Raw genomic sequence first — 14396 nt, 5'->3', positions numbered from 1 at the left:
TATTTGTTCAAGTAGTAATTATTGGCCTAGCTAGGACTAGCATCACCATTACAATTCACGGGTCATCAATTTTTAGCAAAGGAAAATTTCTCGGGGGGATGTTAAGCCCTATGAGTCCTAAGGGTGATGCTAGCCCCAACTAGGCCAACAATCTCCCCCCCCAACCAACCGAGACCGGATCTGCTCCTCACACAGGGCGCCTCACACGCACATTCTGCCATGCATTGGGAACATCTCCCATACTTATAAGTTATTATTCGCGGGAGATGTTCCCAATGCACAGTGGATGTACCTGTGAGGCGCCCATGTGTGAGGAGCAGATCCCGTTCCCCCCAACCCCCCAATGTTACCCCAGGGGACTCAAACCCACAACCTCACTCTGATACCAGGTTTAGAATCAAAGTGCTAAGAACTACACCACAAGTTATAGTTGATGGTGAGGGCGCAACTATATTTCCTTGTTACGGATGGGAATGTTAAGCCCCATGAGTCATAAGGGTGACGCTGGCCCTAGCTAGGCCAACAGTAATAACATGACAATGATATAAGAAATAAAACCTTGTAAACTTTAGGTTTACATGAACAAATTGATCCATAAAGAGAAACTTTCACAGTTTACAATGTTTACACAACACAGGAAAAAGGCAGAAGACAAGCCTAAGATGTACATTAAACTAAAGAATAGTAGATTTCCATATGGAATTACCTTCTCCCCAGCAGCAAGAATAATCAGTTGACCATCTTCAGCAGGCTTTTTGCTACCTGACACTGGAGCTTCAAGGAAACATCCACCTTTTTTTGTAATTTCCTGCAGATATTGGAAACATGCAATACTTACTTAGTATTCAGCTAAAAATGTTAGCTCTCACCTCACTAACTCAGTTATTTAAATTTTGAAACATGTATTTTAGATATAGGAGACTATGAAAATAGAAAGCTGAAAATCTGCTTGTAGAAGAAAAAATTGATGCAATTGAGGAAGGTCCTGAGATGGCAATAGGATCTGCTGACTGCTGCAAACTCTGAGACTGGATTCAATTTCGTTGGTAGTGCAGATTCAGTGGGGAAGTAGAATCTGTAGAGAAGATGGGGGTAGTTATGTAATTTTATCTTTCTTTCTTGTATTTTAGTAGGCATGTACATTAGTGTACAGCTTCTTTAATTCTTTTGTAAGGACAAATTTGTCCATTCATATTTCTTTAATATAAATACCCTCTTTTTGGGTTGGTTTTATCAGATTGATCAACAGATCTGGACTATTGTTCTTCCTCTTGTCTCTTCACTTTCTCACAAACTAACATGGTATCAGAGCAGGCTGTTCTCCGATCCATTACTTGTTCTTCTAATCTGTTTGAGAGCTATCCTCATCGTTGATTAGTTCCAGACTGTTCTGATCATTCCAGGAACTAGTTTTCTGTATTTTGCGCATCCAGCAAGAGAGATTTCATTGGATCTCTCTCGGAAGACATCCGTTTGCAGTGAAAATTAAAAGGAAGTGTCACCTAGTCTTCTTCTTCATCCCCTGAAAGTTTCACTGAAATAAAAGAAGTATTGAGAGAGATCTATACATCTCTTCTGGGCGGCAGCAACCAGTTTTTCCTTTTTTGGACTGTGTACTCAGTTTTCAACTATTGCTGTATCTTGGACACTTTCTTTCGACTGTAAGAGATTTCTTCTCTTGGTTTTGACTATCTTGAATTGGTTTTTTGCTTATATTCCTTGCTTCGATTGCTTTTTTGCTTTGTGTTCTTACTCGACATGGGTCTGGAAAAGAATGAGATTATTTCTGTTAAGTTTGATGGAAGCAACTATGCTCTCTAGAAGTTTCACTTTCAGTATTTTGTTGAAGGGAAGGGTATGTGGGGTTATATTGATGGTTCCACATCCATTCCCAATGCCGATGATATCAAAGGGCTGAAACAGTGGAAAACTGAGAATGCACAGGTTGCTTCATGGATTCTCGGTTCTGTTGCTATGGATGTCAGTATTCCGATGAGGGGACTCAAATCTGCCCATGACATGTTCGAATACCTTGAAAAGGTTTATCAGCAATCAAATATGTCTAGGCAATATCAGATTGAAGTTGATATTTTCTCTTATATTCAAGGGAAGAAGCAGATTTAGGAATACTATGTTTGGTTTGTGAACCTTTGGACTGAATATGAATTGGCTCACTTTGTGGATCTCTCTACTGACTGTTGTGCGAAAACTATGTAGAAACATTTCAGTAAGAGAAAGGCTGCACTTTTTTATGCATCTCAGATCTGATTATGAAACCCTACGCTATAGTATACTCAGCAAAGAGTCTGTACCAGATCTTGATATTATACTTGGTGAGTTATTAAGAGAGGAAACTCGTCTCCTCACTCAGTCTGCACTTGATCAGAAGAAAGAACATGGAATAGATATTGCCTTCTTGGCCACCAAACAGAAGGGGAAGAAGGATTTCTCGAAGATGCAATGTAATGAATGCAAAGAATATGGACACGTAGTATCCCACTGTAAGAAGAAAAATTTCCGCACCTACTGCAAACAACAGGGACACATTATTGTAGAATGCCCAATCAGGCCCCCCAAGAAAGGACAACATTAGGCTTATCAAGCCTCGGCTGAACCAACTCCAACTAATACTGCATCATCCTCATCAGCTCACAAACCAGATGCACAGGGAAATTTGACTGAAGATAAGATGTGAGCTTATGTCCTCGGCTATTTCCCCAGCTTTTTCTGCTATTGAATTGGCTGGTAAGTCTGTTTATTTGTGTTCTCCTTCACGCATGTGAATAATTGACTCCGGGGCCTCAAACCATATGATTAGGGCCTCCTTTGGTCAATCTTCTAAACCTTACACCTTTGTCAACCACATTATTACTGCTAATGGTGATTCTCTTCCTATATGTGGGTGTGATGATTTATTTCTATCCGCTTCTAAGCCTATACCCTTACATCTTCCTAAAACCTTTTTTTGTGCCTAAGTTGACTACTAGCCTTATTTCTATTGAACAACTTGTTGATGATGGTAATAATGTTTTGTTTACTCGTGATGGTTGTTTTATCTAGGACCAGTACACTGGGGAATTGAAGGAGAAGGGGCATAGGCTTAGAAGACTGTTTGCTCTGGAATTTGAGAATAAGAAAGCTCCACCAAATTTTTGTTTGCTATCTATTACTTCTAGTTTTTCTCCTACCTCTTGTAATAATGTGTGGCACTTATAGCATAGACGTTTGGGTCACACTCATGCTAAAAACTTGGATTATTTATTTTCTTCTAGTTGTTTGCCTATGGCTGTTACTTCTTTTAAGAATGTTGATAAATCTTATTTAACTTGCTGCTATAGTAAAAGCCATGTTTTGCCTTTTCCATCTTCTATTGAGCATGCTTCTACACCTTTTTACCTTATTCACAGTGATGTGTGGTCGTCTCCGGTTATTTCACGTTTGGGTTATAAATATTTTCTATTGTTTATTGATGATTGTACTCGATATACGTGGGCTTACTTCCTTCAAAAGAAATCAAAGGCCTTTCCCATTTTTAAGAACTTTCATGCTATGACTATGACCTAGTTTAAAAGCACTATAAACATTTTGAGGTCAGATTCAGGGGGAGAGTACTTTGATGGAGAGAACGGTGAGTTTCAAACCTATCTCAAACAACATGGCATTCAGTCACAGAGATCTTGCCCAAGTACACCTCAACAGATTGGGGTATCTGAGAACAAGAATCATCACATTGCTAGTATGGTGTGATCCTTGTTACAAGACTCCCATATTCCCATTACCTTCTAGGTGGAGGCGATCCGCACTACTGTTCATCTCATCATTCCTACTGTTATCCTTAAAAATCCTTCCCCCCATCAATCCTTGTTTCATCATCCCCCTAGTCTGTCCATGCTTCGTGTCTTTGGTTGTGTCTGTTTTGTCCATCTTCCTCCTCATGAACGCACTAAGCTAACAGCTCAATCAACTATGTGCACATTCATGGGATATAGTATGGAACACAAGATTTCTCTGTTATGATCCCAAAGTCTGAAGACTGCACATTTCTCATAATGTCATTTTTCTTAAGAACCTTTCATTCGTTGCACATATTAGTAAATTGCCTACACCATCCTTTTCTGTTCTGCAACATTTTGGCTCTAAAGGTGATCCTTCTCCCACATCTCTGCCACTTCAAGTTTATTTCAAGAAGCATCCAGCTCGCCCATTGCCTATGCCTCCTCCACCTCCAACACTAGTGACTGGTGATTCCTCTCCACCCATCACTGATGTAAGTTCCTCTTATCATCCTATTGATCTACCTTCATTCGTTCCTTTGCGTCGATCATCTCATGTTTATCGTCCACCTGACCGCTATGGCTTCTTTTCTAGCCATAGCTCATTCTCAGTTGTTCTGTCATCTACAGATATTCCTAAGTCTTACAACCAGGTTGTAGCAGTTAAGCATTGGAAAGATGCTATGGACTCTGAGGTTCAGGCTTTATTGGAGAATGATACCTGGGAGTTGGTCACTCCTCCTCTAGATGCCTCCATCATTGGTAGCCGATGGGTTTACACAGTGAAACTTAAATCAAATGGTACTCTAGACAGATATAAAGCCCGGTTGGTTGCTCAAGGCTACAAGCAAGAATATGGAATTGACTATGATGAGACCTTTGCTCTAGTGGCCAAAATGACAATAGTCCATTTACTCTTGGCCATTACTGCTATTAGACAATGGACAATTCATCAAATGGATGTCAAGAATGCCTTTCTCCATGGGCATTTACAAGAAACAATTTACATGAAACCACCTCTCAACTACTGCGATGATCCTCATATGGTGTGTAAACTGAAGAAATCTTTATATGGTCTTAAGCAAGCTCCACAAGCTTGGTTTGACCGCTTCCGTACAGTGGTGTTGGAGGCTGGTTTTCAGCAAAGTGCTTTAGATTACTCTTTCTCACTCTCAAGCGAGCACGGGGGTTGACTCCTCTTGGTATATGTTGATGATATACTTATCACCGGAGATGATGTGGATGGCATTAACAATTTGAAGCTCCTTCTCAAAAACTCCTTCAAAATGAAGGATCTTGGGCCTGTTACCTATTTTCTTGGGCTTGAAATTCAGTGATGTCCTCAAGGTTATTTTGTTAACCAACAGAAATATGCCTCTGATTTGGTGACACTTGCTCGCTCAACTGATTCTAAACAAGTGGATACACCTCTAGAGCTTAACCGTAAGCTAAGAAAGGATGAGGATGAGCTTCTCCCTGATGCTACTTTATATCAGTAGCTTGTAGGTAGTCTTATCTACCTAATTATGACTAGACCGGACATTTCCTATGCGGTCCAGCTTGTCAATTAGTTTATATCTGCTCCACGTCAACCCCACTTCTTTGTTGTTCTCCGAATCATCTGTTATGTCAAGGGCACCCTATCTCATGGCTTGTTTCTCTCATCTTCATCCTCCACTCAGCTTCAAGCTTATGCAGATGCAAATTGGGCAAGTTGTCCTGGCACTCGTCGTTCCATTACTAGTTGGTGTATATTTCTGTGACTCTCTGATTTCTTGGAAATGCAAGAAACAACAAACCATTTCCAAGTTATCTATAGAAGCAAAGTAAAGAGCAATGTCCTCAGTATGCAATGAAATAGCTTGGCTCAAAGCTCTACTTCATGACTTGGACATTGATCACTCATCTGCCATCCCCCTGTTTGCTAACAACATAAGTGCGATCAAGATTGCATCCAACCCAGTATTTCATGAGCACACTAAACATATCGAGGTGGATTGCCACTTCATTCGTGATCTTCTCCTTGTCGGCCGTATCTCTCTCCCACATGTCTCCTCAGGCTTACAGCTTGCAGACCTCTTCACCAAAGCAATGACCAAAGCCGGACATAATTTTCTTATAGACAAATTGATGCTTATCCCCCAACATTAGTTTGAGGGGGAGTGTAGAGAAGATGGAGGGTAGTTATGTAACTTTATCTTTCTTTCTTGTATTTTAGTAGGAGTGTACATTAGTGTACAGCTTCTTTAATTCTTTTGTAAGGACAAATTTGTCCATTCATATTTCTTTAATATAAATACTCTATTTTTGGGTTGGTTCGATCAGATTGATCAACCCTAACAGATCTGGACTATTGTTCTTTCTCTTGTCTCTTCACTTCCTCACAAACTAACAGAATCATGGTTCAAAGTATCGATACACCTCTATGTATTGGCAGAGGTGTATCGGTACTTTAACTTATGCATTTTTTTAGTGTTTTTTTTCAAATTTCAGTTTTTAGTATAATTTTATATAATTACTTAATAAAAAAAAGAGTTCCTGAAAACACCTCTAAACAGGTGTATTGGCACCCAAAGATACGATACAATATGCCCTGTATTGGGCCTATGGGAGAGGTCTTAGAAGTAAAGAAGACAAACAAAGGAGCTTGTGAAGAATCTAAAAGATATGACAAATGGGAGATTCAAGATGATGAGATTGTTAAAATTAATGGGATAGACATGAAGAAGGTGATCTGTGATCTGTGCCCACGATTGTACAGAATTACTGTTCATAATGTTACTATTGATCAATGTTATGAAATGAGGATCAACTTGTTTGTTGCCCTAAGTTCAGAAGACCTTCATTTGACTGGGAGGTGAAAGAGTGTAATGCACACAAATTGTAGGTGTATGGAATGGAAAACATTCTGTGAAGTCCTTTTATGAAGATTTAACTCAAAATCAACAAGAATCCACACAGATTGTAGGTGTATGGGGAAATCCCAGTCAACTGAGGGTTGAGGCTTTTCACTTTTGCTTGGCTGGTTGCTATGGACTGTGTTTTTAACAGCAGAGCATCCGAAGAGCAGAGGGTTCAGTGTTGTGGATGCTTTTACAGCCGCTAACAGCAGCAGTAATGGGCGATTAACTCAGTGTTCCTATCTTATCTTATTCAGTGTTCCTATCTGTTAGCTAGATACAGTGTCCCTATTCAGTGTTCCTATCTGTTAGCTAGATACAGTGTCCCTATCCTATCCTATCTGTTAGCAAGATACAGTGTCCCTATTCAGTGTTCCTATCTGTTAGCTAGATACAGTGTCCCTATCCTATCTTATCTGTTTCTATCTTAGCTAAATTCAGTGTTCCTATTAATTATGCAGTAGTATAGATAAAGTTTATTAGGAAGTCTTCCTAAAAGTATGACTCTTATCTTCTTGTAATCTCCTATTTAAAGGAAGCAGATGATATTCAATGAAGGGATCGAAATTTTCAGTCAAGAAAGAGCAGAGGAGAGTTGGTGATCTCTTTAACAAATCACCATTAAGGCGCCAAGATAGGTTCCTCAAGAAAAGGGAGGAACAAGGGAAAACAAGAGGTTTTCCCTGTTGACCGACCCGTGACGAGATCCTATTCGCGGGCCCTTAACATTCAGCATGGCTAGTATGTGTTATACGTTTCTTGAGCAAGAGGAGACTGTAGGCCATTTGTTTATTCACTGCAAATCTTCAGATTTTATTTGGAAGTTCCCCTCTCTTTTTTGTGTAAGAGGCTTTCAGCAAGGGTTCCTGTTGAAATCTTCTCATCTTGGCCAAAGTTTAGAGGGAGCAAAAGGGCCAGACTGGTTTAGTGCTGCATTCCATTTGCAGTCTGCTGGGGCATTTGGAAGGAGTGAAATAAAACACTGTTTGAAGATAAGGTTCAGAACTTAGAGAAGGTGGTGGTGGACAACTGGAAATTGGAAAGCTTTGTCAACTGGATGTTGGTCTTACCAGATTTCACTCAAGTTGATGGATCAGAATTTGGGGAGAGATTCTGGGAAATCCTTGAGTTGGAAATTAGCAATTGTGTTAAGTATTTTTCAGTAATTATGGTTTTGTTTGTAGGTGTTGCCTCAACACCTTATTTTTTGGATGTACTCAGACTTCCTTTTATTTTAATGAAATTTCTTTTTTTCTACTAACAAGAAAGTAGATGTGAAGAAGATTATCAGAAATTAATACTTCTAAGCAAGGCCATGGATTCTTCCTTGGGGACCTATGATACTGAGACACCTATACATGGGTACCAGGGTTTTTATGAAGATAAATAAAGAAGAAATTTCATTAAATAAAGAAAGGTACAGAGAGATAGGTGATAAGGGCATAAGGCATTGCCCGAATTACAAAACAAAGAACAAGTACATGCAAACAGAAGACAGAAACTGAAACCAGCAATTACATATGCTTTTGATCCGATTAAGACAAATCAAAGATGACCAAAAATCAGCTCCAAAATTTTCCTTCTTGAGACCCTCAAAATCTGGAAGAATCAACCACCAATCCAGCAATCTCCATCTGATGACAGCACATAATCTTTCATTGTTCTTCTTGTTCATAAAGATTCTTCTATTTCGTTCTTTTCACACCTCCCGAACAAACCGCAAAAGGAATACAGGTTCACATGATTTTTGCTTTCTTGCTACCATTAACCGCTAGCCACTTCTCAAAAATTTCTTTGGGAAACTGAGGGTCCCATTAGGGGTGGACTCAAGCCAAGCCAAGCTGAATATCTGGATATTCAAGCTCAGCTTGCCAAAAAATTATGAGGCTCAAGCTCGATTCAAGCTAGAGACTTGGGCTCAAGTTAGATTCAAATTAAAAGCTCATAAGTTCAAGCTCGGCTCGACTCGAGCTCAACTATGGGCCAAGCTTCCTATAAAAATAAAAAATTATACATATAAATTTTCTTCCATATAAAAAATTAAGAATTATAAAAACTAGTTGTTATTATACATATAAAAAATAAAAGCTTGATAAGGGTCGCGAGGTTCACAAACTGAGCTTTATTGGGCTCAGGCTCAACTCGAAGCTCGGTTTAGACCGAGTCAAATCAAGCTTTTCACAAGCCGAATTCAAATAGCTTGTGAAAGGCTCAATTCGTGTCCACACCTGGGCCCATCCCCCCATCTTGAAGAAACGAAGGAAAAAGAACCAAATAAAGTTGTATACATGCATTCAACCATAAAATACATAACATTCTTAGTTTCTCTTTTGCACAGGACACATCTATTTACCAAGAAAAAGCTTCTTTTCTTGATCTTGAGTAAGAATGTTGTCCATCACCACCAACCAAGCAAAAGCCTCAACTCTAGGAAGAATAGGATTGCCCCATGCTCCTCCCACATGGGTACCATGTTACATTAGATGCTTCAATTTATTGTAAATTCCATGTCCAATGCCTTGTCTTGTCATGTCCTTACCGTATATGGTATCATAGCTTGGTGTTACAATCAAGCACAAACCTTCTTTTGATTATTTTTATTTTTTGATAGGTAACCTTCTTTTGAATATTGAATAGAAGGGCAGACGAAGGCATTTAACCAAAGCAAAGGAAAATGGAATCAAAGGGAAGTCGCTGTTTTAACCCGGGATAAAGGAGGAAAAGGTGTTGAGGCAACACCTACAACCTTTCAATACCAGACGAAAAGGTGTTGTTAGTGATATTGCTAGGACTCAGGTATTAAAAGATTGTTATAGTAGGAACTAAGAGAGACATGGGGAACTGCACCTCTTGCATACATTTTGATATTAATAAATCTTTACTACCAATCAAAAAGAAAAATTGTTTGGCAGATCAGACAACAGGATTGTTCTCCTGAGGAGGCCACTAAGAACAAATAAAGCATTACCAGGAAATAAAAGAATGGAGATTAAGCACCAAAATTACTAATATTTAGAGAAAAGCTATAAGGAAAATTTTAGCTTCATTAGGAGAGCAGGATACAAATAAATTGCAAGTTCTTATGAAACAAGTATGTTGAAAGGAGCTTCAAATTTTTCTCTATTACCTTGGGAATGCAATTATCTGTTTAGATTATTGATAAAAAAAATAGCTGTAGAGTAAGCTTTAGTGAAGGTATATAGTGTAAAAAGAAAAACTTAGAAGGGAGAGAATATGTTTTTTTTTTCTGAAAGGTTTAGAAATTTATTGTTCTTCACAAGTGCATAACTTGTCTATATGTTATCTAGGCTCTAAACAAGGAGAGGGATTATTTGGGATTATGTTAGATTATTGGTCAAATAAGAGAGACTGTGGTGACAAAAATGCTTTTTGTCTACAACTCCACTAGAAGCAGAAGGCATCATAAATTTCATTAACACACAAATGTCTGCAAATTTCTAGCTTAAAGTGAAAACATGTCAGTGAAGTAGACCCAAAACTCTACTTCTGTAAATTTTAGTTACCATAAAACAAATTCGTCCAGAAAAACCCAGAATTCTAGTACAAATTGGAAGGTGACTCACGGGAGGTAATGGAGTGGTTAAAAACTTGAAACATAATAGCGTGGGTTCATGGAACTACACAAAAAAATGGCAATAGCCAGGGAATCAAAAACAAACTTTTGCTGGATTAAAAGATCAGCTAATTATTTAGCATTGTGTAAGGTGTAAGAATAGTGAAATTAAAAGGGATTAGGGAGCAGGAGCTAGCCCAAATGGAAAGGGTGCATGGCACATATCCAATTTATACTTCATTCTTTTTTTTTATAATTGAAACATAATTTCAGTAATCAAAGAAGATAAACTGTTACAAGCATCCTCTCCTAAACATTACAGTAAAACAAGAACAAAAAAAAAAAGAAAAAAGTTACAAATTTTCCCAAAATAGCTCCTCCCTAGATGCCCCTTGTTTGGCAAGAAAGTCAGTGAAATTCCAGATTCCATGCATGAAGATACATTCATTTATCAAAATACAATTATAAGCAATGACACAGACTGTTTTGAAATGGAATTAATCCATACCTCACTGATCTTTGATGAAGTATCAGCATCAACTGTTGACATATCAATATAACCTTTTCCACTGCAAATTTGCTCAAGAACACCATCCTTATCAAAAACCACCTGAATTTATAAAAGACAGAATCACAGAATATGGTAGGGATAACCATAGATACTTGATATGAAAATAAAGAAAGAAGGAAAACATTGATTTACTAACTGAAAGAGCAGCAGATGGATCTGACAACATTGCTATGGTGTACTTGCACTTCTTGACTACTTCTGCAGGGGTTTTTCCAATGGAGGCACCGTGTTCTACAAGCTCTTCACACTATGAACATGATTAAAAACATGAAAAGGTGACAAAAGTTAGCCTTGTCCGGTAAGATTTTGAAATGGGGACACATTTCAGTGCAGTCCCAACAGAATTTTTTGGCATCCAGAATCCTTATTCAAATCTCAAGGATATGCAGAATGAAAGTTAAGATGGAAAAGATGTCCTACAAGCTCTTCATACTATCAACATGAATAAGTGCATGAAAATTTGACAAAAATTAGTTTTGGCTTGCATTATTTTGAAATAGCCACATTTCATTAGTTTTATTTTAAGTCCCAAAAATTTGGATATTCAAGATTGTAATTTGAATCTTGAGGATAAGAAGAACGAAATTTACTAGAACAATTTTTACATGTGAAGATCCATTGGAATAGGAAAGAGAAAGGAAATAGGTGGAGGACTTGGATAATGGAAAAGAGAAAGAAAATTAGATAAGAAGAGTGAAAATAGGGTTGGAGATCCTGAAACTTAAACCCATTCAATCCACTGTTGAAGAATTTGGAGGCATTTACAAACAGAACCAACTGGTAGGTCTATAGAGTTCATCTCATCATTAGATCAATAAACTACTGAACCCTCTGGGGCTAGTTTCATGATTTACCATTTGAAAAATCACTTTGTTCATATGCTATGTGGTAAATTTCTAAAATAAATAAATTCATGAATGTGTAATATCAAGATGATATACAAGTAGTAAGATGATTTAAACAAAGTGTAACAGGCTTGTCTTTTTTGAAACTTGGTACATAACAAATTAACAATATTGAATTGCTTTTTAATCAATAACAGAAAAAACATCCTTTAAAAAATGATAGGCAGAGAAAAAATAGTACAAGATCCATTCCCCTTCCAAAGATGGGATGGAAGTAAACCACAGTCTGTTAAGAAGCCATAACATACAGAATACAAGAAAAGGAAAGAATCTTTTTTCCCATTTCCTGTTGTAAGGAAAACTAAATGGAATGGATAAGAAATGACTAGAAGCCAACCTAGAGTATCCCCTATTGGCTGGACAGTGTAGAGTATGCATCAGTCCTCCACTGTATTGTTGTTAGGTCTAATAGAAAACCTTATTCATATGATAATGAATGTATAAACATGATATCAAATAAAATAAGTTTTCTTCAAAAGTAGCTTGCTGTGAACACAACATGGCATATGGCGGGAAGGAAAGTAACACATCAAGTAATGATTATTCAAGGAATAACAAGATTATATTGCAGAGAAACATCAACAAGATAACTCAAAAAAGTAAAAGTTTAATATTTGGGATTGATTTTCACCTTCATTCCACATAACCCATACAAAATATCAAAGGTGCATTTGCCTTCTCAATTTCAATTTACAGAGCCCATGAAGTTGGATTTGCATTTGCCTTCTAACTTTCTTGTTTACAAGGTCCTTGAAGTTGGGTTTCTCTTGAGTCTTGGTCACAGTTACATTATTAGAGCCACCTCCATAGAACAGTCAATTGATCTTCCATTCTAAAAGTATAACCGAATGCTCCACAAAATTGCCAATTAATCTTCCACTCTCCTGTAAGCTCCTCTGCTTCCTTTTCACTTTCCCTAAATAGTTTCTAAATGAAATTTTAAGGGTGAAGCCACCAACATCTCTATCCCAGGCTTCAAGTGCATTCCTAACCATTAGTCAGTAGAAAGAGCAGAAAATTGAATGGAGTTTCAGAAGAGAATCCAGAACAAAAAAAGAATAAAAAATGCAGCCTAGCTCTAACCCATTAGAAGACTTTTTTGATTGATCAACCAATGAGAATATGTGCATTCATACTCTCAACTCTCAAGATGCACAACAGGGCCTAGTTTTCGATCACTAAGGCGGAACGTAAATGAAGTTTACTAACCCTTTCCAGATTCTGAGTAAAGCTCAACAAAGTAGAAAATGTGACGTCATACCAGTCAACAAAACAAACAGAAATGGAAACAAAGGGTTGGGGATTGGGAAAGGGTGTAAATTGTGGCTAATTTTATACCATTTCAATCCCATTGCCATTTTTTCTGATCTTTCAATAAAGGTCTTCAAAGAGAATGCTTACATTATTTCTATCATCAGCATACTAATCAATAGAGCACAAAATGACTCACAATTATAAGGAAGATAATGGCATGTCGAAAATCTTTGACTCCACCTCATCTTCAGCCTCATATCAGAGCACTGATCTACTTTCTAAAACTCCTTTTAAATTCGACCTGAGAAGTTTACTGGATTCTGGAGTCCTTTCTTAAATCAACAATGTAATGGTACTTAGTTTTCTCTTATCCCCAGCCTACATCACTATCTGCTGTTACAGTTGACCAGCCCAGTGAATGGTTTCTACTAATAATCCTACAGCTCGAAACTACACGACTATCCTACATTTATTATTGCAAAATACCTTATATTTCTCTATCATAGACCACGGAAATCAGCAACTCAGCACTAAATTTTCAATGATTGTTAATGCCAACGAGAACAGTTGAGAACCATTTGAGTCAATATACAGAACATAAGATACAGAAAACATGAACAGAATCCCTAAGCACCCATCAAAACTGAGAATTCACCAAACCCAGAAAATCAAACATAAACAAGTGAACAATTACATAAAGAAAAGAGCACTCAATGGAAGATGATCAGTACACGGATCAAATCTAATCAAATGAAGTAGTCTTAAGGTGGACCGGGGTAGTTAGTTGAGAAGAAATGAATATAGGAGAGGAAGTAACCTTAGACAGTGTCCTGTTCCAGACAGTAACCTTGAATCCATGTCGAAGGAGGTTAATGGACATTGCCTTCCCCATGATGCCCAAACCCAAGAACCCAACCTCCATTTTTTCTCCTTCTTGCTTCCTCTCCTCTGCAACTGCAGCTGATTCTCTCTGCTCTTAAAATTTCGGAGCAGTCGATAGTGCTCCTAGTGCTCCTGAGGGATGAACAGGAGAAAATGGTTAAATTATTATTTATTTATACATTAAAGTATTATAAAATTAATAAAGATTTTACGCTTCCGAAGCCATTCATCAGTCTGATCTGGTTGTGGAATCAAACATTCTGACAATATAAGATGAAAGAAGGCAGCCATCGATGCCTTCCACGTCACCGTTTGTTCTGTTCCACTTCTTTGTTCTTTGTTCATCCAATCCATCTTTATTGGAGAAATTCAGCCAATAGGTGGTTGACACGTTTCTTGGGTGCAAGTCGGGCCGGGTTGAATCTAATCGAGGTCAACCATAGAACCCGTTTCATTCTTTCTTTTGGTTTGAAATAGGGGTGATTGTTTCAGCCCGGGCCCGGGCTCACATTAGGCCTCGGCTTTGGCTTAATACTT

General features: G+C 37.9%; 1 protein-coding gene across 1 annotated transcript in view; it reads right to left on the bottom strand.

The window, feature by feature from the left end:
• GLYR1 (glyoxylate reductase 1) overlaps positions 1-14188 on the bottom strand; it is a 50183-nt gene extending 35995 nt beyond the window's left edge. The window contains exons 1-5 of the mRNA XM_088960535.1: positions 14072-14188; positions 13795-13991; positions 10955-11065; positions 10756-10857; positions 707-808 (exon numbers count right to left, since the gene is read on the bottom strand). Coding sequence (XP_088816661.1) covers positions 707-808; positions 10756-10857; positions 10955-11065; positions 13795-13899 — 420 coding nt within the window. The 5' untranslated portion in view covers positions 13900-13991; positions 14072-14188. The remainder of the gene's footprint in view (positions 1-706; positions 809-10755; positions 10858-10954; positions 11066-13794; positions 13992-14071) is intronic.
• Positions 14189-14396: the final 208 nt, after the last annotated feature.

Source organism: Nelumbo lutea, chromosome 1 (genome assembly GCF_056320005.1).
Source record: "Nelumbo lutea isolate HS-2025 chromosome 1, American lotus-T2T, whole genome shotgun sequence".
NCBI classification, from domain to species: Eukaryota; Viridiplantae; Streptophyta; class Magnoliopsida; order Proteales; family Nelumbonaceae; genus Nelumbo; species Nelumbo lutea.
The sequence above is the reverse complement of the archived record's forward strand: the minus strand, read 5'-3'. Positions and strand labels throughout refer to the sequence as shown.